The following is a 26,688-nucleotide window of genomic DNA, read 5'->3' as shown; positions in this document are numbered from 1 at the left end:
CCCCAAATTCACTGGATGCCATATGCCCTTGCCATTGCTATGCTGCTAAAATCTGGCAATGTTCTAAAATGAGGACCGCTACTTGTTATGAGGACCGCTACTTGTTAAAGTGTGCAGGAATGCAGACCTTGTTTTTAAGCTGATTTGTGCTCCAATAAGTTCTAATCAAACTAGTAACAAGGGATGACCTCTCTGAGTATCTTATTTTAAAGCAGGAGTGCTTATTTTTCAAGAGCTCTTTGGTGGCAAATTAAAACAAAAAAGCAAATTTTCATCAGCACCACAGCAAATTTGGTAGCAGGCACCTTTCAGTGCTTCCCAACCAAACCATGGCGGAAGGGTTGCATGAGGCCAACAGTCCTCCTGTTGCTCACCCTCGCTCTAGCCAAATCTTTGAGCTTTCTTCCAGTCTCCAATATGGAGAGAAACTAATAAAATGGGTATCTCAGAAATTGATAGATATCAGTGGGACAGTTATCACTGTGACACATCAGATCCATGAACTTAGCACTGAGGATGAGTTTGGATTGAAGAACTAGGAGTTTGTTGCTGTGTGCCTTCAAGTTGTTTCTGACTTATGGTGAACCTAAGGCAACCCTAGCACCTGGTTTTCTTGGCATGATTTCTTTGGAAACGCAATTGCGTTTCTCTGAGAGTGAGAATGTGATTTGTGAAGGTCACCCAGTGGATTTCCATGGCCAAGTGGGGATTTGAACCCTGGTTTCCCAGAGTCCCTAGACCAACACTCAAACCACAACACCACCACACTGTCTCAGTATCTACACATTTCAAGAACTAAAATGACCAGTACCAGGTCAAACTGCTACTTATGGATACCTGTCCACATTAGAAATCATTCTTGGACTGTAGTTCCTGCTAAGTCAACATGGCCAAAGGTCAAAGATGAGGTGAGAAGTCATCCAACAAAATTTGGAGGACTAAAGACTCCACACCTGTCAGAAATCTTTCTGTTTTCCTGCCTTGGCAGCTGTCAATAACAGTAACTATCAAAGGCATCAAAACTTTTGTGTATTTCTGTCTCATTGATCTGATTGTTGATCAAAGAAACAAGGAGTTTCTTTGACCTACAGGCAAACACATTTGGGAATTAATGGCTGATACAGAAGGATTTAGCTTTTCCCTCCCCACTTGAAACAAGGCAGTGCCTTTTCTGGCCCCACTGGCTTTGAGACTCCAAGTAGCCTTCAAAAAGGAAAAGGCTAGAAACATGTCTGCCCAGAGTTTTGCTCTGGATGTCCTTTATAGGACTCCTTTCACTTCCTTACATCTGCCAATTCCTCCTTGACTCTCTTCTCCTTCTTGATGCCTGTCCTGTAATCTGCTACTTATCTCTGCACAACCACTTTCTGTCTCTCAGCCTGGCCCTGTGAATGCACATTAGGTCCCATCTTGGGTCTGTTATACAAATGCAATGACACTGGAAATGACTAGGACGGCCACGTGAGGAAGTGGACAGGGCTCCTGTATCTTTAATAGTTGTATGGAAGAAAGAATTTCAGCAGAAGAAGCTCAAATGACATACTACACCTGCTGAAATATTCTTTGTCCATACAGCTACTAAGGGCACAGGAGACCTGCTCTCTTTTTCACGGGGCCACAGTTGAAGCAGCTAGAGCAGCATGAAATGAGAATGCAGGTGGAGAGAAAAGAAACGATTTTTTAGGGTAGACATAAACTTCCAATCAGTGCTGAACATAGGATAGTGAACTATACAATATCTGCTTATTCCTATGAGCCCATAGGAAATGTGCTTACCTGCTGGAAATCTCATACACCAGAGCATCAACCGCACAGGGGATTCCTGCCACAGTGACTGTCTCTGCAATATCTTGGTGCTTCTGACCAAGGTTCGAGCCAGTGATGGTGATTCTGGTGCCACCTTCTGTCAGCCCAGTTAAAGGATAAACCTGAGAAGGATGACAAAATGTGTGTAAGCTTAGAATTTAGATAGACCTTCCATACATTATCTACCATCCTACACAAATGCACATGAGACCAATGCATAACATGTGATGGATATCCAGAGCTTGGAAAAATGACTTTTTTGGACTACAACTTCCAATATCCCACTGGCTATGCTGTCAGGGTGCTTTTATCCAATTCTGGAAGTTATCATCCAAACAAGAAACTTTTCAATCTCTGGATATAATCACTGTAGTCTTGCTTGTAAAACTGGCTGGTGTTTCCAGACTATTGAGCCAGTAGCTGGTAGTCCACCTCTGTATTCAGCACAGCCTTTCTCCTTGCTTTTAAACCCCATCCCTTCCTAGCCCTGCATGATCTAGATTGGAAACACATAGGCTCAAAACACACTGTAGAAATAACCAAGTTTGAGACTACATTAACTGTCATGGCTCAGTGCTAGGGAATCCTGGGAACTATAGTTTATTGTGGCATCAGAGTTCTCTGACAGAGAAGGCTAAATGTTTCACAAAACTATAGTTCTCAGAATGCCCTAGCATTGAGCCAGGTCAATTAAAACGGTGGAGTATTTCTGCAGTGTGTTTTGGATCATAGTCAAAACATGACTTTCATTTGCAAACTTTGGCCTGGAATTCCAACAGATGTTCTTCAAGGGATGGGGATGCACATATACACAGGCATGCAATCTGCTCTTTTGCTTTATTGTTTCCAGACAGGTAGCCCTGTTAATCTGTTCCAGCAATAGCAGCAAAGTGTCTTCAGAAGCCTTTAAGACTATTCCATGTACTGTGGCAGAAGCTTTCTTTGATGGGAGCCTAATTCTGAGGACAAAACTCCCTGTTCATGTTGTGTTGAGTCATTTATGAGTTATGGCAACCCTAAGGACATAAGGGTTTTCTTGGTAAGATTTGTTCAGATGGGGTTTGCCCCTGCCTTCCGCTGAGGCTGAGAGAATGTGACTTACCCAAGATCACCCAGTGGGTTTCCATGGCTGAGTGGAGATTCAAACTCTGGTCTCCAGAGCTGCAGTCCAAACCTCAAACCATTATGCCATGCTGACTCTCACAAAACTCCCTGCATCTGATAACTTCCTCCAGCCCATAAAAATATATCCTGTACTCAATTCTGCTAGTCTTTAAAATATTGAAAGACTCTCTGATTTTTACTGTTAATTTATATTCCTACCTCAAGGTCAACTACTCTTTAAATTTCTGCCTCTCTACCATGGCTTTATCTTCTTTCTTTATTTCTCTCTCCTCCTTGCTCTCTCTGCTTTACATAAGCTTATCATCAGCAGAGATCTCTGTCTTTTGTCCTCTCCTTCCACTCTTGCTCTTTTTTTCCTGCCTCACTCACTCTGCCCTCTCTATTCATTAAGCCACTTCTCTCTTTCCTCCTTCCAAGTTCATCTTCAGGACCTACATCTTCAGCAGAGCTCTTTCACTTCTTTTAAAATTGAAAATGGTATTGATTTTTCTCTTCAAGGTTACAACTGTGAAAATGCCTTTCAAAACACTCAAGAGATTGTTTGTTTCCTTGACTAGTTGTGGCAGAGATGCTTGTCATGATATATTTGTGGGAGTATGGACTGATCTTTTCCAGCATTTTCTTTTTTCACCATTTTTAATGGTTTTATTTTTTATCAATGGTATGGTATAGAGATATTTTGTACATATTGGTTTCCATTTCCCAAATGCAAAATCTACCATACACCATTGCCATTCACCATAGTAGTTTTATAGGACTGAGACAAAAACAAAGGAGAACTTGTCATCAATGTCTTCAGTAGTTTCATGAAAGCACATGCTCCATTTGTGAAATTTTGAACAACTAACAATATTTGATAGCTTTTACTAATCCAGAATCCTCACTCTCTCTGAAGCATACACTTTTCTCTTTGATTAGCCAGGATAAGCTGTTGATGTGCCTAAAAAGAGTAGTGACTGATGAGGATTTTGTTTTTAGTACATTAGTATGTTATTTTTATTAGTAGCAGTATGTTTTGGAGCGACAATTCTCACAATCCTCCAGCCAACAAGGCTACAAATGTTTTTTCACTCAGTTACAAAGTCATAGTCAGGACCAATCTGTCAGATTCTGATCAATTCAGTCCCCTTATTGTGGTGGGAAATAAGCTGTCTTTTTGAAGACAGAACAAGCTGAAATCTGGAACTACAGTCAGAGGCAAGGCAATGCACTTTTGCCTCTCACTCTCAGCTCAGAGTTGGAGAGGGGAAATGGAGCTACACAGGCTTCCTCTAATCCCTAGTGAGAGCAACAATGATCATGAACAAGAGTAAAAATGTGGAAGTGCACGCAGTTCACTGCTTTAGAGGGAAGGTATTTCTATCCCCCCCAGCCCCCAAAGAATTATTGACCTGAAAACTGAACGATGAGAACATTCAGTGCAAAACAAGTAGAGATGTCACCCAATTGTAGAAATTGAAGCTAATTAATCATTATGAAATTGTAAATGAGTTGCTGTTGTTAATGACCTTGAGTCAACCCTGATTCATAGTGACCCTGTGGATGGGACATTTCAAATACTCCCTATCCTCCACTGCTATGCTTAGGTCCTGCAAAATCAGGCCTCTGTCCTCCTTGCTTGAGTCCATCCGTAAAGTTGAAGTTGAGTCCATCCATTTGGCTTGCTGTCTTCCTCTCTTTCTATTACTCTCTACCTTTCCTATCATTACCGTCTTTTCAAATGAGTCGTGCTTTCTCATGATGTGGCCAAAGTACAGCAACTGTACAGGAATACCTGGTTAATCTAAATGAATAGAAGTCTCCAGGACCAGATGAATTACATCCAAAGGTAACTGGCAAAAGTAATATCGGAGCCATTGGCAATAATCTTTGAGAACTCCTGGAGAACAAAAGTACTAGCAGACTGGAATAGGGCAAACATTGTCCTGATCTTCAAAAAGGGGAAAAAAGAGAATCCCAACAATTATTATCTAGTTAGTCTGACATCAATACCAGGAAAGATGTTAAGAAGGCAATGCCATAATCACAAAAAAACAACATGGGTTTCAGAGAAACAAGTTATTCCAGACAAATCTGATCTCTTTTTTTGATAAAATTACCAACTTGGTAGGATGAAGGAAATGCTGTGGATATAGTATATGGTGGAGGTGGTGTAGCATCCAGCTGTATTCCTGCAACAACAATCACCCCCATGGCCTCCCAAGGTCTCCCGGAAGTCACAGAGGAAGATCTCTGGATGCTTCTCTAATGCCATTCCCAGGCCAGTGGGGTGTATCAGCTAAAAGGTGAGTTGTGTGGGAGAAAGGCAGAGTGCCCTAGCTCCTCCTGATGGAACTTCACAATCAGCCTTCAGGACACAGTGTCTGTTAAATATTAAAGCTCTGTCCTATAGTTGACCTAGCAACCCTCAAAGCGTTTCTATTGCCAGCAGCCATTTCTACTATAATTGTGGCGAGCCCAATGACTCATAAGGCTATTTGGGAGGCATCCTGGATTCCTGTAGATTCCTTCATCAAACTTCTGGCTTCCATTGCACTGGGCTCAGATTCTTGGTCTGCTTCCACAGAAGGTAATGCTACAACTTCTTTTGCTCTGTTAGTCTCAAAGGTGCTGCACAATCCCTTTGCATATTGCAGTGGCCTGTTACTCACAGCATGAATGAGGGGGGCTGGGCATACGCCTGCGACCTCTTCTTTACAGGAGTCCTGGAACAGACAGCTGGGCTGCTCCCCTCCACACCACACACAGTTATACTTGGCATCTGCGGTTTGGCAGCGGCTGCAATCCAAGTGTCCCACAGAGCAATTGTAGAGGGTCACTGTAAAGGAGGAGATGTATAAAGGCCAGGCACTGATGAGGCATACTGTACAGTCCTTTCAATACATAAATTAGGCCAGCTAGTCTAGTCTCTCTCTGCCTACTCAAAGTTAGGATCTCAAGACACCAAATGTTATGGCAAAGATCAGGAATAGCCTACGGTTTTTCTGCCTGAGATAAAAGACTAGGTTAGAGGGTGAGGGTTATTTTTAAACACTAAATCATAGGTCCTCCCTTCACATCAGATCAGTGACTGCATGAAAAATCTTGGTTATGGATGAGAGTTGACCCAAGACATACAGTATTGCTGCCTGAAGTGAAGAACAAGACGATGCACCCTCCCACTCCATTATGTCAGTCAATGCTCATGATGGTACAGTATCCTCCATCACACTTGGATTCGATAGGGTAATGGGCATAGGGTAGGTTGCACAGCATACAAAGCTCTCCTCCAGTACTTTGCCATCGCTTCCCAATTTCTGCCACCTGAGGTGACCACCTTGTTTTGCCTGATGATAGGACCAGTCTTCATAACCCACTCCAGTTAAACACTGTTCCACTTAATGAATGCTTATGTAATTGGGAGGCTGGAAAAGGAGAGCAATTTTCTTGGACTATCTTTCAACGAACCTGTCTGCCATTACTGGTTATCTCCTGCTATTTTTGCACAGTCACAAGGAGGCCCAGGTATTTACTATACAATAGGGATGGGCAATGTGCAGCCCTCTAGATGTTGTTGGATTCTAACTCCCAGCATTCTTCACCATTTCTTATGCTGATTAGGGCTGACAGGACTTGCAGTCCAACCCCATTTTGGACACAAAAATAGTGCTATATTCCACGTCAAGTGTCATGACCCTCCCTCTATTCCAACTGCCCTTGCCCTGGCCTCAAAGGGAGAGAAGAACCAGCAGTATCTGTTGGACTTGATCCCAGATCAAGCCCTGGTGGCACAGTGGTTAAATGTTAGTACTGCAGCCACAACATTGTGAGTTTGATCCCAGAGGGCTCCAGGTTGACTCAACCTTCCATCCTTTCAGGTGGGTAAAATGAATACCCAGCTTGTTAGGAACAATTGGCTTATAGATTGTAAACCACTTAGGGAGTGCTGAGTTCACTATTAAGAGGTATAGAAATGTAAATGCAATTGTTATCCCCTTCCCCACTACCATTCCCTTCTCCTTTTGTGTCATGTCTTTTTTGGATTGTAAGTCTGGGGGCAGGTAACTGTTTAATTAACAATTTCTAAGCCGCTGTGGCAGAAGACTGGGATATAAATACTCTGAATGAATGAATGAATGAATGAATGAATGGCTACATCCTATGGAATCCTGGGGTTTGCAGTTTAATGAGGCACAAGAGTCCTGTTAATGAGATTCTACATATCCCTCCCTCCCAATCCCAGGATTCCATGAGATGTTGTCATGACAGTTAAAGTTGAAACTAGCACTAGAGTTTGCCTTCCACATTTGCAGCTTTGACTTTTTGTGGCTTTGGTTATTCACTGGTTTGATTAATATGTTCTCTCTAGGAATCTGGGCTAGAAAATGTAAATGTTATTGGATTTGTAATTGGTTGAATGGCCAAACCCTAAGGGTGCTCAACAATGGCTCCTTTTCATCCTGGAGAGAAGTGACTAGCGGAGTCCCATAGGGCTGTCCTGGGCACAGTGCTATTCAACATTTTTATCAATGACCTGGATGACAGAATTGGGGGCATATTTATCAAATTTACAGATGATGCCAAATTAGGAGGAATAGCTAATACCTCAGAGGGCAGGATCAAAATTCAAAATGACCTTAATAGATCAGAAAGCTGGGCCAAAGCTAACAAAATGAATTTCTACATGGAGAAATGTAAGGTACTGCACTTAGGCTTGGAAAAATGAAATGCACAGATATAGGATGGGGTACACCTGGCTGAATGAGACATGTGAAAGGGATCTGGGAGTCCAAGTAGACCACAAATTGAACATGAGTAAACAGTGCGATGCGGCAGCTAAAAAGGCCAATGCAATTTTAGGCTGCTTCAATAGAAGTATAGTGTCTAAATGAAGGAAAGTAATAGTGTCACTCTATTTTGCTCTGGCCAGGCCCCACCTGGAATACTGTGTCCAGTTCTGGACAACACAATTTAAAAAGGATGTTGAGAAACTGGAGCGTGTTCAAAGAAAAGCGACCAAAATGGTGAAGGGTCTGGAAACCATGTCCCACGAGGAATGACCTAGAGAGCTGGGGATGTTTAGCCTGGAGAAGAGAAGGTTAAGAGGCGATATGATAGCCCTGTTTAAATACTTGAAGGGATAGCATATTGAGGAGGGAGCTAGCTTGTTTTCTGCTGCTAGGACTCGGAGCAATGGATGCAAGCTACAGGAAAAGAAATTCCATCTCAACATTAGGAGGAACTTCCTGACAGTAAGGGCTGTTCGACAGTGGAACACACTCCCCCAGAGAGTCGTGGTCCCCCCTTCCTTAGAGGTCTTGAAATAGAGGCTGGATGGCCATCTGTCGGGGATGCTTTGATGGAGCTTTCCTGCATGGCTGGGGGGTTGGACTGGATGGCCCTTGTGGTCTCGTCCAACTCTATGATTCTATGAGAACGCTTCTCTGGTCATTTTTAGGTCCTCTAGTGCAATTCTATGGTCAACCTCTAGCAATGTTGACCACAGCCTTGCACTGGAGGACCTACAGATTCCAAAAGAGGTGTTCTCTCAAGTAAACCAAAAAAAAAAGTGTTTTTTTATTTGTACTTTTTCCATTTTCATGGGGGCCCCGTTGCCCCGTTGCCCCTAAACCCAGCAAATGCAGAGGGCCCACTGTCTAACTGTGTAATGTGAATTGTTCTCTAGAAGGCAAGATTAGGGTGGCCAGAATAAAACCAGGAAAAGAAGAAGAACTTCAGCAGGTGTTTTTGACAGACAATCAAGTGAAAAGGAACACCTGCCAAAATTCTTTCAGGATCCCCTTTCAGGCTCCCTGTGCCATGGATTTATTATTAATGGTTGAGTCTTATTATTGTTCTTATTTATTTTATTTTATTTTATTTTTTATAACACCTTTCTCCCAAAAAGGGACCCAAGGTGGCTCACAAGCTTGTTGTTTCAAAGTAGTTTCAGTTTTAAAGCTTATATTTAAGCTGTACACAGGTGCTGGACCTAATGATGAGAAAGATACTGACTGTTAGCTTAAGCGTCACTGAAGCTTTAAAGTTTGGGAAAGAATATGAGAGACTGTGAGGGCAGGGACATGAAGGAAGTTATATGATTGCAAGCATCTATATGTAGCCAGTTCTGGCAAACATTTGCCTTCTGTGCTGAGCTACTGAATAAATCCTTTCTGGTTTATCCATGAAGTCTGGTTATTTGAGTTAGAGACAGATTTCCTCTTCTACACAAACATTAAAGATACAGGAAACCTGTATAATTTTCACTATTGTAACCCTGGGCAAGATGGAGTTCTGGCCTCAACAATGGCAATACAGGTGAAGCACTGAGCTTATTTGAGAAGCACTGGGCAAGTTGTATAGCAGAGAACAACTGTAGTTCCCAGGAATAAGAGCCAGGAGACTGCTAGACCATCCCCACAATATCTGTCAACTGAGGTGACAAATTTACTCTGAACAATATTACGATGGGTTCTAGCAGTGGTTCTGAAACTGCAGAGGAGCTGAGGGACACAAAATTCCAGGGAAGGATACGATCTTCAGCTATGGAAGTTCCTTCCTTTCTTTAACCAAGACCCTGGTATGTTTCCGATTCTTGGGCAGATGTCTTTCATTAAAGTTTCTTTCTCAACACTCTCCCATCACCCTGAAGACTTTGTTTGAAGGCTTTGTTCTAAGGATTTCCTTATACTTTTTTTTAAAGGAAGGGGATGTCAGAGTTTGCCTGCCAACATCCCTTCATCACATTCCTAACTGAGTGTACCATACCCCTCAGTCATTTGTGGAGCAGGTTCCATCTTGGCAGGCCACAAGTATGACTTGAAACCAATGAAGCTTTGTTATTTTACAAAATGAGAACTGTTTTGCCCATAGCTAGCTGTCTTGATTTCTTTAAAATATAAATTAAAACTTCAAATTTATGATTGCCCGACATATTTCCTGTACCATGAAGATCTTCTACGCTGTCCACACGGAGACGCTTCTTTCTTTGCACAAATATCACTGCGCTGAATTCAAGTTGGGGGGCTGAGTAGCTGTACTGAAAGAGAGACCACAACATCCATTAGACATTTCTTAACCCAAATGCTACCCTGAGTCTTCGTTCTTAATATTTATTTGGGTTTGCAAATTATGAGGTTCCCTTTAAAAGCAGAAGACTTTTGAAAAAGAGAATATGTGAGTGCATTTAAATATTGCCTGGAAACCTGTGTGGGCCTAAGTTCACCTATGGGAGTGGTTGGACATTTCTCTCAGAGGTAAAATGGCCACGTTCTGTGGTGCATGGATAAATGTGCACATTTTGTGTGTACAGTACTCAGTTCAACATCTGGAGTCTTGGTTGAGCTGTGCAACACTGCCAATCAATATGAGGGTTGTGAATCACAGTTAATGCATAACTCCACAAGCGGAAATTTATGCTACAAAACTGAAGTAGGATCTTAGGAATTACACTTAAGTGATATACTGTTATATAATATAATATAATATAATATAATATAATATAATATAATATATAGTTGCCCCTCTGTTTTTGCGGACTTGGCAATACACAAAGAGCAAATGGAGGGTAACACAATGGGGTGCATGCCCAAGGCGGCACACATAGGAGCACGTTGCCTTTTGAATCAATAGGGACTCAAATATCGGCAATTTTCTATTTTCACAGAGGGATCTGAAACGTGAAAATGGAGGGGCAACTGTATACTATATTATATTATGAATCATATAATACAAAATATCATTTATAAAATATGATATGCACTCTCTCTCTCTTTCTCTCTCACACACACATTCTAATTGCCCCTTGCCCCTTACATTCATTCTGAACTTCTGCAAAGGTTCCATCCAATACTTTTGTTCATAGCTGGAGACATTTTGGCTACACAAGTGAGGATTCTCATAGCTTGTACATGGAAAACAGAGAGATTTCCAAAATATCTTGAAGATATCTAACAGGCCACCCCTCTTTCTGATTTTTTGTAAGACTTTGAAAACCTACTTATTTGAACTGGCCTTTGGTACGCACGTTTGTAATGATCTTTAGAGCATTAATTTATTCTGGTTTTCTTCACCCTCCTGCTATTTTGTCTGCTTTAAACTTTATCCCCTTTTTAAAATTCCAGCTGGCTGCAGCACAGGGTGTGAGAATGTGACCCACTCCATTTGTCTGGTAGTGGCTCCTCTGCATCTTTCCTTCAAGGAATATCTATTGAGCATTCCTGCACAGCAGGGGTTTGGACTGGACGGCCTTTGTGGTCTCTTCCAACTCCATGATTCTAGTATTCCACCTGATTCTGAAACATTTATATAACTTTAGGCAGGATGAGCGCTGCCTGAACTTGCTTGTTTTCCTGTTTCCTCACAACTTCTAAGCTGGCCCAAATTACTTTACTGCCTAAGGTAAAAAAATAAGATGGTGCCCACTTCCCCTTTGATATAAACTAAATGGACTCTCGATTGAATATTACTTGAACATCAGTGAGGGAGCAATGCCTTCTATCCCACCTGAAGGCAACAGGCCACTTTAGGGGACACGGGCAAGCTGTGTGACACACACACACAACTCTGTTCTCCAAGAGCAGAGAATGGTCAGGGGTTCAAGAGGAACATCTAGGAGCTGCTGATGCTTCCAACATCTGTCACCTGAAGCAGTTGTCTCACTCTGCTAAGTAGTAAGGCTCGTTCTGTCTTTTTATCTTGGTATTCATGGCAGTAAGCAAGTACGGTTTATAACACTAGTGAGGGATGGTTCATCACAATATTATCACTACTTTTCTTTGGCCAGATTTTGAGGTCAGAGCTAGAAGGAACTCCAGATCAGGCTCCTCTCCTATGAAGACCTTACCTGATGTAGCTGGCAGGTGATATAGCAAATGGCTGGGTTGTTTTCATCCTGTTCAATATAAGCCTCTACCACCAAGGTCTTCCCCTCCAGAACCAAGGCACATTCATAGTCCCAGAGCTGATCCTTTGACGAGGAAGAAATAAGGGTTAAATCATATAGAGCAAATTCACAGCCTCCTACAGTGCTGTGCTCCAGTGCAATTCCATTTAATTGTCCGTCTCAGGACTTTATCACGAGACTATTAAAGCAGAATTTTAAAAGGATAAAAGTATTTTTGGCCAGTGATATTATATCTTTGGCCAACATGATATTATATCTGTCCTGCCTCTGCCTTGCATTTCATTTGTTGCTGTAGTGCACCTTTTCATTGATGGGCAAAGTCTGTCAATAAGCTCTCATTCTCACTGCTATTCCATTACTGACTTTGTGCGAGAGGTCCCTTCCGCTGGAGTTCTGCTTCTCAGGCTGTCATGTGGGTGTGAGAGGGCACATGATTCTGCTCCTCTACCCCTCTATATCTTCCCTGATGTAACTATTGCAACCACTAACACCTTCCCAAAGCTGGGTGCTATGTGCACATTCACATAGCAGATGCTTTGATAAGTGGATGACAACTACAATAGCTTGTCCTTCTCCCAAAACATGGGGCTGCTATGTGAAACTCTACACTTTTGGTTGGGGGCAGAGCAGCAATTGTGGCTGCAAACATGTATTTGGCAGGGCAGACACATTACATGACCATGGATTGCCAAAGTGCTATTGCGGGGGAAAGTGTGATAAGAAATGATGCCAAAATGGTATGCTTCCACTCTTAAACTAGCACAACCGTGGCAGGACAGTAGGCTGATGTGTTAAAATCCTGTGATACAGGATTGGTTCTTCATCTTAGTAGCCCTTGGTGTGGCTAATGTCTTCCAAGTTAGAGTTCCATGTTAGTTTGGAGGTTTCCATAAGAAGTTTAAAGGATCTATTCAAGAGGCTGAGCCCCATCTCTAAAATAGATTCAGCACCTTGAATAGCTGCTTTCAAGTTTGGACAAAGTCCAGGAACAAATTCACCACCCTACTGTCAGAGAAACTACCAGCTGTCACTGACTAACCCTGCACCGCATCCTGTGGCTATTCACAAATAGAACAGAATTAAGTCCCATCCATTCACATAGCTTTGTGACAAAAAGGCACAGAGTTAATGTTTGATTAAGAGTAAGTTAGGTAGCTTTGTTAAAATATATTTCTAATTTGTATTGAAAATGTTCAGATGTGTCAATGGTTAACTAAGGTTTAAAATGGTTCCTGTTGAAGGCCAGAAAGTCTAGGCCTGGAAGAAGTGTTGGTTATTACCTTTAAAGCACTAAATGGCTTGGGCCCAGGTTACCTGAGGGAACGCCTCTCTCTGCATAACCCTCCCCGCACACTCAGGACAACAGGTAAATTATTACTCGATCATCCTAAGGTGAGATTGGCGACTACCCAGCAAAGGGCTTTTACAGCTGTAGCGCCTTCTGTCTGGAATGCTTTACCAGATGAGATCCGCCTTAGTGGAACAGTGGAAGCCTTTAAAAAGGCATTAAAAACCTACCTCTTCCTTCAAGCGTACCCTCCTAACTCCTTGTAATAAGTTTCCCCCCACAATTGTTTATGCTGTATATATACCGGAATCTTAATAATTGCCGAATTGCATGTTGTAAATATTTGATTTTAGACTGTAAGCTATTTTAATATTTCCCAAATTTTTAAATATGTCATTGGTTGTTATGTATTTATCTTACATGTTGTACACCGCTTTGATCTTGGGAAAAGCGGTCAATAAATAAACAATTTATTATTATTATTATTTATTAACAAGTCTTCAAGGACATATGCTGAGACATAATATAAACAAAATGTATTATTGTTATGTTCTTGTGTAGTATGGTGACTTCATGGGAAAGAGGTGTGTCCACTTGGGGAAAGGTTGATCTTTTGAGAGAACAAAGACTGATGCCATATTCAAGTTTTTTCTTCTAGCATGGACTCTGAAAGAGAATAGATGTATAGTAGTCTGCTGTGAATGTGTAAATAGCAACAAAGTCAATAAACCCTCATTTGAGTGAAAAATCTGTGTTGAAGTTACTTTGTTCCTGAGTTCCAGAGAAGACTGCATCTGTTCCAGTTGGGACCAGTTCAAACCACCGGCAGCACGAGACATCACCCATAACAAAGAGTTTTTCTAACAAGCTTTTCAGTGAATATCCTCAAAATACATTTCTTCAAATGCTCTCCACAGTCATATCTGAGCAGCCACTGGTGCCAAAGTCTTACCTGATAGAGATGAAAGTTTCTCCCTATCAGTGTTATCTTCCTCTGCACATTGACTGGCATCAGAGAAGACCCCTGAATTCCCCTCACACAGGGGCATGCTTCTGGTCCCCAGTTGAACTCCTCATTCTGAAAGTCCACAAACAGGCAGAGGACCGTGAGAGGTTTCATATACAATTCGTTTTCCCTCCCTCCCACCCACCCAACCACCCACCCAACCAACCAACAAAAGAGCACTAAATAAGCACTAAATTAGAAATGTGTCCCTCATCAAGCATGGATGCCAGACTATCCCAGGGTATGCTGTAAAGACTCCACATTTCAAAACATATTAAATATTTTGGCATGACTTCACAGTTGGCTCTTCGTCAGTGGTGAAAATGGAGAGGTTTGCAGGCTGCATTCATCCCTCAGAGGCAGGGGTACCACACTAACCCCTTGAAGCCTCCATCCCCTTTTTTCATCAATCAATCAATCAATCAATCAATCAATAAAATTTTAACCTCCCCCCCAAAAAAAATTTAGGTTGAAAAAAAAACCCCTCCCCTTCAGCTAAAAATATCATTTAAAAGTTTCAAATGTTTAAATGTCTGTTGGAAGAGGGAGGCCACGCCAAAAGAGAAAGGAAACAAGCAGAACAGACTGCTCTTAATCATATTTTGGGGAGCAGAGGTAAAAAAAAATCACTCCTCCTGGGTGGAGGCCATCACCTTGTTTCCCTCAGAATGCTATTCATGACATAATGCCATTCTGAGAAAATGAAAATGGCAGCAGACAGCTGGGAAGTACTGGTTATGTTTGTTGAATAGCTGGATTCCCTCTATCTTTATCATTTGAGATATGTCAAGGGAAGAGCAGCAGTAGTAAAGACAGTGGAGGTCAGTCTTTGTACTTTAAAATATTTATATAATTCAACACCCAGAAAAGCCGAGTTCTATGATCTGGATTCTGTAAATGATCCCCACATTTCCTGTCTGTTTTGAATCATTTATTCTACTGCTTATAACATATAGAACCAAACAGGCAAAAACAACCAGTTAAAAATCCCAGGTTCAGCTGAAGTTGAAATATACAACAGTGGCTCCTCCACAGACAGGATATTCCCAGAATTTGGAAAGTTACTTTCTGAACTACAACTTTCATAATCTCCCACCCAACCCATCCTTTTTGGTTCTTCTCAGATGAGATGCAGCACACTCCCAGAATAATTTGAAATGGCACAGGGATTGGTGGAATATAGACAGCAGCAGTAGTTTACTTTGGCAATGAAGTAATGTTTGACACTTACCATGTCTAGAAATCCAGGAGCATCATACTGATAGTCTAGTCCCTGGTTCAGTATTCTGGGGAAATCAGAGCTATCACTCTCTGAGGAGTCTCCATCACCTGAAAGAAGGATGGAGGCAGAGATGGAGGATGTGTCATTCTCTGGTGCCAGTGAACCCACTGATTCGGTGCTATCCTCAGGAGGTAGCCAGTCTTGAAGGCCCATAGTTGGGTCTAAGTTGGAAAGAGGTTCATCAGTCTCCAGATCTCCTGGTGGTAGGTCAGAGGAAGAGATGGAAGCGTTTTCTGTCTGATTGGGGTTGAAAGGAGTTGGTAGAGCAGATGTGGGCTCCACTGGGATGGGAGATGGCGTTGTGGAGTTTTCTGTATCTGGGAAAGGTGTTAGTGCCTCCACAGTAGTTGGCAATGCATTATGAGGGGTAGTCAAAGAAGAAACAGTTGACCAGTCTTTGGGTTCAATGACTGGTTCTGAGGTAATGTGTGTCACAGCGACAGATGTCTCTGGCTGGCTGCTAGAGGTAGGCTCAGAGGTAGTTCTAGTAGTAGCAGGCACTTCAGTTGGACCCAGTGTCAGAGAGCCTGTGGTTGCCTCCAGCGTGGTGCCAGCATCGGTGACTGTGGAGAGCACATGTGTAGGACCAAGGGTTTCTGGCTGCAGGGTAGTCCTGATAGAAGTTGTTGGTGGAGTAGTGGAAGGGATAACTGTTTCGGTGGTAGGACTGGGGGTGGAAGTAGCCACAGGTGTAAATGTGAGGAGAGGGGGCTCAGTAGCTATAGTTGGAGAAGATGATGGAAATTCTGCTGTATATGGAGTGGCTGAGGGTGGAAATGCACTGAAGCTTGATATATGAGCCTGGAGGAGTGAAAAGAGGCAGATAAGAGACCTGTCAGAACCAGAATGAGACCAAAGCAGTACCAGGACTTTGCACTCTGTTTTTTGCAATTATAAGAGATTCTTTTTTCTTTTCTTTTTTTTTTTTTTTGGATTTTAAATCTGAGCATTATAAGAGAGTCTTGACAAAAATAGTCTTGAGGGTAGTCACTGATTAAAGAGAGGAACAAAATTCAGTTCCTTTAGAATAGGTTTATGTACTGCTGAGCTAAGCACAGGGATTAAATCTTTCCACATTTTCCTCAAAAGGCCTTATAAGTTTTTAGAGGCATAGGAAGATCAGGGGTGGGCAACTGCATATAGGCTAGGAGTTATTTCTCCTTCCTGTGCACAGCTGGTGGGCTAGAGATGTTATGTGACTTCAGGCTGCCATTCTGACTGATTTGTGGCTGTTTTTTTCCCTTCTCTCTCTTGGGGAGGTTTGGGGGATGGGGGTATTAAAGGAACAAACTATTGTCTTTTTATGCATTTTTGAGAAATTTTGGGTAGTTTGGGGGCAAAAAATTGCCCCAAAATCAGCCCCCAAAATGGGGGGATCTGGTGGCTTCAATGATGGGTCAATGACAAGATCTGTTAAATGTCATCTGAAAGACTTTTGCGTGATTGCTGTCATTCATGCTTCCCGGATGGGCTAATGATGGGATCTGCGTGACGTTGTCTGAAAGTCCTTCCCATGCAATTGTGGGACAGGGATGGGACAAGGGTGGGATAACTCCTGTGTGATAATCTCCTGACAGGAATCAACAACATATAGAGAGACATAGGTTAGAATCATAGAATTGTAGAGTTGGAAGAGACCACAAGGGCCATCCAGTCCAATCCCCTACCATGCAAGAAACTCTCATCAAAGCATCCCCGACAGATGGCCATCCACGCCTCTACTTAAAGACCTCAAGGAGGGAGACTCCACCACTCTCCGAGGAGTGTGTTTCACTGTTGAACAGCCCTTACTGTCAGGAGTTCCTCCTAATGTTGAGGGTAGATCTCTCTTTCCTGTAGCTTGCATCCATTGTTTGAATTGCCATGGAAGCAAAATGGCCTCCCTCTGAATCTGAACGTAAATCTGGACCTTATCACACATTGCGGGGGGGGGGGGGGTTTGCAGCTCAGATCCTCAGTCATCCTGTTTCTAGCAATGCAAAGCGTGATTTTTTTTGCACCCGATCCAGAGTCACTCTCTCTAACAATGCGGATTGAGGTTAAAACGTACTGTTTTTCACACCTCGTTGCCTTTCTGTTGCCTTCCGAAGTGAGGGGCAAGCGAAGTCAGTTCAATTTCAAGCAAGTCAAATGATGCAGACTCAAGCCAGGGGAGTGAGTGCACATTGTATTACCACACCAGAGCATACTTTGAGGGTTCCAAATTGAATCGGCACCCTTGGGCATGCTCAGTGGGGCTCTGGCCTCCTTCCCTGCCCCTCCTTAGCTGTCATCCTTCATCAAGGTGAAGGGGATGCAGGGGATGATAGGATCGTGGCCGGTTGAAGGAAAGAAGCAGATTGGGGTCTAGAAGGCAGGGATGATGGGATAGGTCGGTGGTGGTCCCTGGGGCCAGGATTGGGATGTAGGAGGAGGCAAGGGATGGGATAGGTTGCTGGAGGTTCCTGGGGCCAGGATCAGGATGCAGGAGCAGCGGGGATGATGGGATAGTCGTGTGGGGTCCCTGGGCCAGATCGGGATGCAGGAGCAGTCAGGGATGATGGGAGGTCGCTGGGGGTCCTGGGGCCAGGATCGGGATAAGGAGAGGCAGGGATGATGGGATAGGTCGCTGGGAGTCCCTGGGGCCAGGATCAGGATACAGGAGCAGTCAGGGTGCTGGGATTGGTGGCAAGGTGAAGGAGTGGAGCAGATCGGGGTCTGGAAAAAGGCAGGGGATGATGGGATTGGTGGGAGGCTGAAGGAGGGGAGCAGATCGGGTCTAGGAGGATGCAGGAGACGCAGGGGATGATGGGATCGGCTGGTTGGCAGAGGAGGAGATGGCATGAAGGAGGAGGAGGGGAATGAGGAGCGGACGCAGGAGCAAGGGGGGTGGCATCGGAGTGCTTTTCCACACCAGACCAAATCGCAGTGCAATCTAAGGCAGCCTGGAAGTGAATTCTCTGGAGTCACTTTTTCCTCTTTTTACTAAAATGAGGGGTGACTTCAGAAACACTGCTGAAGCAATTCGCAAAACGCTCCCATAGAAATCAATGGCGTCTAATAAAACAGTCAGTTTATGCATGAAACCGCATCCTTGGAAGTGCAATCACTTCGGAAGTAATCTGGAACTGAGCCACAACACCACCAAAAAGCTCCGTGTGATATACTCCTCTGTCAGTTCAACCAGTGAGTGGCAGATGTGTGAGTATGAAAGACAAACCTTTTCATTGTGATAATGGCTCCTTCCTCACAGATGGTTTTATGAGTGCAGAGATGTTGATGGACCACACCAGTTACACCCCCAATGGCTGCTCACACACCCCTGGCATCTGAAAACAAGAACCGCAGAACTGTTGTTGAGGAGGGCCAACAGATTTTTTAAAAATGCTGAAGCATTACATGTTGAGGGAATGGTTTGGTAAAGAGAGGTTGTCCTCATGGACTTACGGTGCCAATTTCCTCAGAGACGCCACTGCCATGCCATCATAGAAAGAGAATGCTGTTGAAGCAATGAAACGCTACGAAAGCGTACCACCCAGCTGAATGGTTATGTGGTCTGCATGGGAAAGGAAAGGATCCTTCAGGTACACTTCAACAGCAAACACTGCTCACACAGTTCAGATCTAGAAATGAGAGACAGGAAGGGCTGGAAAGAGCAGGTCTTTCCCCTGGTGCAGATAAAATATAAGAAAAAATTAAGGAAGCAAGAACCAGATTGTTGTGGTGGGGACTGAGGAAAAAAGGAAACAAGATGAAACATCTTTACCAAACTTGTATTAATGCCAATAAAGTGGGTAAGGGCAGCGGCCCATTTCACAAATGAACTTTCCTACACTCTCATATGGGTGAGGGGACCTTCTGTACAGCATCATGTATGGCAATGATGAATCTTCCTTTGTTGCATGGATCTTCTTCTAAGCTCCAAAATTATGCAGAAAGGGCCCCAAACACGTGAAAATACCACTGCCACTCCCTCAAGCACTCCAGAAGCCTGCACTACTCCAAATACATCTAATTACCTCTGCATGCCCTCTCTCAAATGGTAAGGGAGAAGTTATGGGGCATCACTTTTAAAAGCCAGAGTTCCCATAAAGCCCTGACATACTATGGGAAACTGAACATAGACAAGTGGTTGTATCTCTGGTCTAGCCCTCACCTGTTCCTGCTTTCAAAATTGGTGCATGGCTGGGATCTGGTGAGGGACACATGATGCCTGATCCCATCGCACTGCTGGGCTTTCATAGTCTTCAAAGAAGCATGATAGGACTCTCCATCTTGCAGGGCTGGCAAATCCGAAAGAGTCAAGAATATCTGCCAATCAAGATATAGCCCAGATGCATGTTAATGGCAGAAGAAAATCTTCATTCACATTTTCAGGAAAAAGAATAATAACCCATAAGATATGTTGTATATTGTGTGTGTGTGCACCTTGGAGTCACCTGTCCGTTTATGGTGACCCCATGAATTTCACAGGATTTTCTTAGGCGACCTTCCATGAAAACAGAAGAACGATCCTTTCTAAGCATCCCAGTTGTAGGGGGGATTTTAAAAATACACAGTCTCTGAAAGCATCTGAGTCTCATTGTTTTTTTTAAAACAAAATTCCCTTGTTATTTCAAGTCTCCTTGGCTATTTCTCTCTCTATTTCTATCTTTATCAGATATGAAAGAACTTCTCTATCTCTGGGGAAGGAATGTAACTCAATGCTGCATCACATGCTTTATACTGAAGTGGTTCCATGTTCATCTCTGATACCTTCAGTAAGGCCAGCAAAGACTCCTCTCTGAAACCATAGAAAGCCTCTATCAGTGGAGTAGACAGTACTGAACCAGATCATCATAGTCTTAACTTGGCAGAGTTTGGAAAAAATATTGGCCATGCTGGCGAGGGAAGGTTCTGGGTGCTGTGTGTTCAAAAAAGTGACTTTTCAGATCTCTTGGTTGACATTTGAAGTTTCCTTTCTCTGTGTTCCTTCTCTTCTCTTTCTTGACTTGAAATTTACTTCTCTCTTTCATGCTTCAGTAATTTCTTGTCTTGATTACTGTAATTTTCTTTTAACCCGCCTTCCATTAACTCATTTAAGTCCCCTAGTTTCTACCCAGCATTCTGCTGCTAAGATTATCTTTCTAGCCTGCTGTTTTGAACATGTCACTCCACCTCTTGATTGTTACTTCACTGACTGTTTGGCTTTTTCTTGAATCTAAAGCTTCTTGTTACAACGTTTAAAGCCCTGTGGCACAGCAGTTTGTACGTTGGACTATGACTCCGGAGACCAGGGTTTGTCCTAGCTCAGCCATGAAACCCACTGGTGACCCTGGGTAAGTCACATGCTCTCAGCCTCAGAGGAAGGCAATGGCAAATCTCCTATGAACAAATCCTGCCAGAAAACCCAGGGAGTCAGAAATGGCTTGAGGCACACCACACACACACAACACACACACACACACACATGACTTGGCTGAGTGTAATACCCTAAGCTACACGATCCTGTCTGATCTTGGAAGCTAAACTGGGTTAACCTGGTTGGATTTGGATGGGAGACAGCCAATGAATACCAGGTGCTGTAGGCTATATATTTCAGAAGATGGAACTGGCAAAACCACTTCTGAGTATTCCTTGCCTAAGAAAACCCTATGAGATTCAGGGATCACCATAAGTTGACAGGCAACTTGAAAGCACCCAACACCCACACACACACACACCAACTTTGCTCCTACTACCCCATCTTTCAGCCCTGTTTTTCATTATTGCACCTCTTGGATCTTATTTTTCAACTTCACAATTCTTACTCAAATCTGGGTTTTTGATCCTTAGTTTGGCTTCATCCTTTCTTCCCTGCTGATCTATGATCTTGGAATATTCCCAAATACATGCAGAATGATCCTTCAATTATCATTTTCACAGTGGCAAAAAAAGTAAAAAAATAATTGTGAACTCATGATATTATGGAGATTTTTTTAAAAAAAATGATAGCCTTTGTATATTAAAAAAACAGTCTTTTCTAATATTCAATCAAGTTTATATAACCAGATCTTGTGAACCAATAATGCATAATTAGGAAACAATGAGTATGTGTGGAAACACAACATGCCATGGACAAAGACATCTCTGAGGACCTCAGAAAAGTAGTTAATCAGTCTGGAAAGAGTTACAAATCATATTAAAGGTTTGGGACTCCCCAACTCACCCTCAGACAATCTACAAATGAGAGAAATTCAAGACCACAGTCACTCTATCCAGAAACAGATGCCCTACTAAATTATCTCCAAGAACAAACCATCATCCAGAAAGTCACAGAGCCCCAGAGTAACATCCCAGTTTTTGTGGGTGTTTTCGGGCTATTGGCCATGTTCTAGTGAGTTTCTTCCTGATTGTTTCGCCAGCATCTGTGGCTGGCATCTTCAGGAATGCTTGCCTGGAAAGGAGTTGGGTATGTATATATGTGTGACCGGGGAGGCAGGAGTAATTTGCCTGTGTAATTGTTCTGTTGATGGCAGGCCTCAGGCTGGGAGTCTAATGCAAAAGAGGATTAGTGTCTGCTAATTGGTGATCATTATCTGCTGGAAAAGCCCCTGACTCTGAGTGGTTTCCCATTTGCATTTGCTGAGTCCTCATTTTGCTATTCTTCGGGACTGTTAGCCAAATTCTGTTCACTTTAAGGGTTTCTTCTTTCTGGTTGAAATTATCCAGATGTTAGTGGATGAGTCACACTCTCTCAGCCTCAGAGGAAGGGAATGGCAAATCCCCTCTGAAGAAACTTGCCAAGAAAACTCCTTGATAGGTTCATCTTAAGGTTGCCATAAGTTGGAAATGACTTGAAGGAACACAAAAACAAATGGATTAGTTTAAGATCTAATAACAGTTTAGGTTGGAACTATATGACAGCCTTAAGGGATTCACCAACTTTTTCTCACCACTATAATTCTCAATGACTTTTTTGTTTTGTTTCCTAAAGCTTTTGGAATTCTGTTTTAATGTTATTTTTAAAATTTTGTATATTCAGTTTGTGAAACTATGCTATTTGTTTTCCTTCCCTGTATTCCTCTTTTATTAAACTACACATTTGACAAAGTTGTGTCTTTTTATTGTGTTTTATTTTTGTTCAGCACCATGTTCCTTGGTGGTGATAATGTAAATAAAAATAATCTTGACACTTGCAGGCTATCTGCACTTACACAATGTATAAGGTAGATGTCTATGGCTGCAGAAATAATCCAGTCTAACACCATTTTAAATGCCATGGCCCAATGCTACGGAATTCTGGGAACAATCATTTGTTGTGGCATCAGAGTGCTCTGATAGAGAAGATTAATTACAATTCCCAGAATTACACAGAACTGAGCCATGGCAGTTAAAATGGTGACAAACTGGATTATTTCTGCAGTGTGTATACAGACATAGACATCCATCTTATATATTTCTCCCCACCTTGTCCCAGGGAGTTCTCCAGAATGTTTCCAGCTCTTCAGCTTTGATCAACTTCACATTATACAAAAGGGGTTGACAGCGAGAAGTGTGAATGACTTCCAAGTTCCCTCTTCACAAATGGGAAGCACGAAAATGAGTGGTGGGAAAGTCACTCACACTTCTGCTGTCCCCAGAGGGAAAGTAGCAGCTGCTCTTTGCAAGACAATTTCTCAGCCTCCAAAGTGGATTTGACATGTCATCACGGCTTACATTTTTCTGTACTTCTCTGCTGATGCTGGCTGGAGTCACTGACTGGACAGACAGACACTGCTGGGCTGAGTTAAAACCCCACAGCCACTGCTCACTCACTTGGAACCTGAAGCATTCAGAGCGACGGCTGCACCTGGGGACACACACACATATAGATGAAGACAGGAAAAAAGCAAAAAGATCTTTAATTGCTCTAGACAGAAAACAAACATTTTGTTTTAATGTGGTGTAGTGGTTTTAATGTTGCGAGAGGCACAGTTAGGATGCATCTGTACCATAGAAACAATGCAGTTTGGTACCACTTCAACTGCCATGGCTCAACCCTACAGAATTCTGGGATTTCTAGTTTTGTGAGGCATTAGCACTCTTGGGCAGGGAAAGCTGATCATCTTGTAAAACTACAAATCCCAGGATTCTATAGGATGGAGAGAGAAGACTTAAAGTGGTGTCAAACTGTATTATTTCTACAGTGTAGATTCACCCCTCAGTCCAATGCTGAGCTTGCGATGCTTGCTTTTGGACAGACTACAACTCCCAGAATCTACCAGTCAGCATGGCACTGTCTCAGCTGTCTGAAGGATTCTGGGAGCTGTAATCCAAAAAGTAACCTCCAAGCTCTGGATAAACCACAAGTCTGTACCAGCCCAGGTATATCAGAACCAGCCAGGACTCCAAAAACTATCCTCAGCTTTAGAGCTTAGTCCTAGCACTCTATTCCCTTGTGAGTTCCTAAGCCCTGGTGGAATCGGACAGAAAATGAACAGCTGTTATTACTGGAAGGGAGCATGATAAAAAAGAAGGAGGCCTGTGGCTGTTGGGATGCTGTAATCCCCCACTGGACAGTGGCTATGATATCACTACAAATAGCAAAATCTACATTGTAAACCTTATCTAGCATTTTAGATAAAACTGCATCATAATGATATTGGTGAGTATATATATATATATATATATATATATATATATATATATATGAGAACCAATGTGGTGTAGTGGTTTGAGCATTGGACTAGGTCTCTGGAGAACAAGATTAGAATTCCAGTTCCACCATGTAAACCAATTGGGTGACCTTGGGCAAGTCACTGTCTCTCAGACTCAGAAGATGGCAATGACAAACTACCTGGCAAGTTTCTTCAAACTTGCCAAGAAAATCCCATGATAGGTTCGCTTTAGGGTCACCATAAGTAAAAAATTACTTGAAGGCACACAATAAACAGACAAGAATACAATACAGAAAAAAGATATCTAAAAAATGCGTAGGCTACCAGATTTTACGAATGATTATTAAAACCTTTCCTTCCCAACTTTCCTAAATACACAAGGAAAGACTAGAATTTATAAACACAACATTAGTTTATATTTACTATAAATATCTTTGTTCACTTTGTGCTTCTTTATTTATTAAAATGTCTATATGCTGTTCTATGGTGTAAGATCACTAGGCAACACTATATAATGAGTTTAAACCTTTTAAACCATTTAAAATTTAAAACAGTAAGAAGTAATTTAAATATTTAAAACAATTTTTAAGATATTTAAAAGCATAGTAAAAAATAACAATTTAAAATGTTAAAACAGTCTCAAATCATGAATGTATGGACATTTGGGTAATATTCTAAGGTTCTGAATATTTTAATATAAATCTATGTGTGTAGAGATAAGAAAGAAACACATATTAGGAAATAAGAAAGAGCAAAAAAGCTAAAATAGGAAGGGTATAAAAATATTTATATATGTATACATGTGTGAGTATAGATATATTTATTTATGTAGATGTGGGTATGTGCTCGTAAGTAGAGATACATATATAGAAGAAATATAAAGTAAATTAAGCAGAAAAAAATATATAATTCAAGAAAGAAAAGAAAGGTATTCCTTCAGGTATCAAGACCCCAGGTTGCACAAGACTGCAAGGTTTATCATCAGTTGTCAGGTAGGCATATATAGTGACAGTAGCATTAGGGTGGTACTTTCTCACATAATTCTGGGTCCAGGGAACCAGACATGGGAAACTTAGAATCACAGAATCGTAGAGTTGGAAGAGACCACAAGGGCCATTCAGTCCAACCCCCTGCCATGCAGGAACTCTCAATCAAAGCATCCCCGACAGATGGCCATCCAGCCTCTGTTTGAAGACCTCCAAGGAAGTAGATTCCACTACACTCTGAGGAAAGATTGTGTTCCACTGTCGAACAGCCCTTACTGTCAGGAAGTTCTTCCTAATGTTCAGGTGGAATCTCTTTTCCTGGAGCTTGCATCCATTGTTCCGGGTCCTGTTCTCTGGAGCAGCAGAAAACAAGCTTGTTCCCTCCTCAATATGACATCCCTTCAAGTATTTAAACAGGGTTATCATATCACCTCTTAACCTTCTCTTCTCCAGGCTAAATATCCCCAGCTCCCCGAGTCGTTCCTCATAGGACATGGTTTCCAGACCCTTCACCATTTTAGTCGCCCTCCTTTGGACACACTCCAGTTTCTCAATGTCCTTTTTGAATTGTGGTGCCCAGAACTGGACACAATATTCCAGGTGGGGCCTGACCAAAGCAGAATAGAGTGGCACTATTACTTCTCTTGATCTAGACACTATACTTTTATTGATGCAACCTAAAATTGCATTGGCCTTTTTAGTTGCCGCATCACACTGTTGACTCATGTTCAACTTGTGGTCTACTTGGACTCCTAGATCCCTTTCACATGTAGTTTCATTCAGCCAGGTGTCCCCCCTTCCTATATCTGTGCATTTTATTTTTCTGCCCTAAGTTCAGTACCTTACATTTCTCCGTATTGAATTTCATTTTGTTAGCTTTGGTCCAGCTTTCTAGTCTATTCACGTCGTTTTGAATTTTGATCCTGTCCTCTGGGGTATTAGCTACTCCTCCTAATTTGGTGTCATCTGCAAATTTGATGAATATGCCCCCAATTCTATCATCCAAGTCATTGATAAAGATGTTGAATAGCACTGGGCCCAGGACAGAGCCCTGTGGGATACCACTGGACACTTCTCTCCAGGATGAAAAGGAGCCATTGTTGAGCACCCTTTGGGTTTGGCTAGTCAACCAATTACAAATCCATGTAACAGTTACCTTGTCTAGCCCACATGGATTTGTAACTTCCTCAATATATGAAATAAAGATCCAAAAAACACGGCAGAAATATTCTAGTTTGAGACCGCTTTAACTGCCCTGATTCAGTGCTAGGGAATCCTGGGAACTGTAGTTTATTGTGGCACCAGAGCGCTCTCTGACAGAGAAGGCTAAATGTCTTACAAAACTACAGTTCTCAGAATTCTCTAGCATTGAGCCAAGGCAGTTAAAGTAGTCTCAAACTGGATTATTTCTGCAATGTGTATTGGACCCAAGTTTCTTGGAAATGGTTTTTCTTTTGCTGTTATAAACTCTATTCAATTAATTGACTCATCATTGTAAAGTTCCAAGTACAGATTGCAACCACTGAGTCAGGAGTGGGGACCTCAAGCGACCTCCATAACTGGGCAACAGCTAGGCAGGGAGTAAGTATTTAATTAGCTCTTTCTAAATTATGTAAGAGACATCCTGCCAGTTTCTATTAAGAAGAATCAAACTGAGAATTCAAAGCAACTTCATAATTTGCTTCCTGAATTTTAGTTATGATGAGGTTCTAAA

At 42.3% G+C, this 26,688-nt stretch overlaps 1 protein-coding gene across 1 annotated transcript in view; it reads right to left on the bottom strand.

Moving 5' to 3' along the window:
• PLXNB1 (plexin B1) overlaps positions 1-26,688 on the bottom strand; it is a 125,775-nt gene that overhangs the window by 36,942 nt on the left and 62,145 nt on the right. The window contains 13 exon segments of the mRNA XM_042451880.1: positions 1,777-1,928; positions 5,583-5,749; positions 9,856-9,949; positions 11,756-11,878; positions 14,056-14,181; positions 15,341-16,192; positions 18,587-18,655; positions 18,657-18,699; positions 18,818-18,926; positions 19,527-19,595; positions 19,598-19,630; positions 19,633-19,681; positions 23,048-23,180. Coding sequence (XP_042307814.1) covers positions 1,777-1,928; positions 5,583-5,749; positions 9,856-9,949; positions 11,756-11,878; positions 14,056-14,181; positions 15,341-16,192; positions 18,587-18,655; positions 18,657-18,699; positions 18,818-18,926; positions 19,527-19,595; positions 19,598-19,630; positions 19,633-19,681; positions 23,048-23,180 — 2,019 coding nt within the window.

Source organism: Sceloporus undulatus, chromosome 2 (genome assembly GCF_019175285.1).
Source record: "Sceloporus undulatus isolate JIND9_A2432 ecotype Alabama chromosome 2, SceUnd_v1.1, whole genome shotgun sequence".
NCBI classification, from domain to species: Eukaryota; Metazoa; Chordata; class Lepidosauria; order Squamata; family Phrynosomatidae; genus Sceloporus; species Sceloporus undulatus.
The sequence above is the reverse complement of the archived record's forward strand: the minus strand, read 5'-3'. Positions and strand labels throughout refer to the sequence as shown.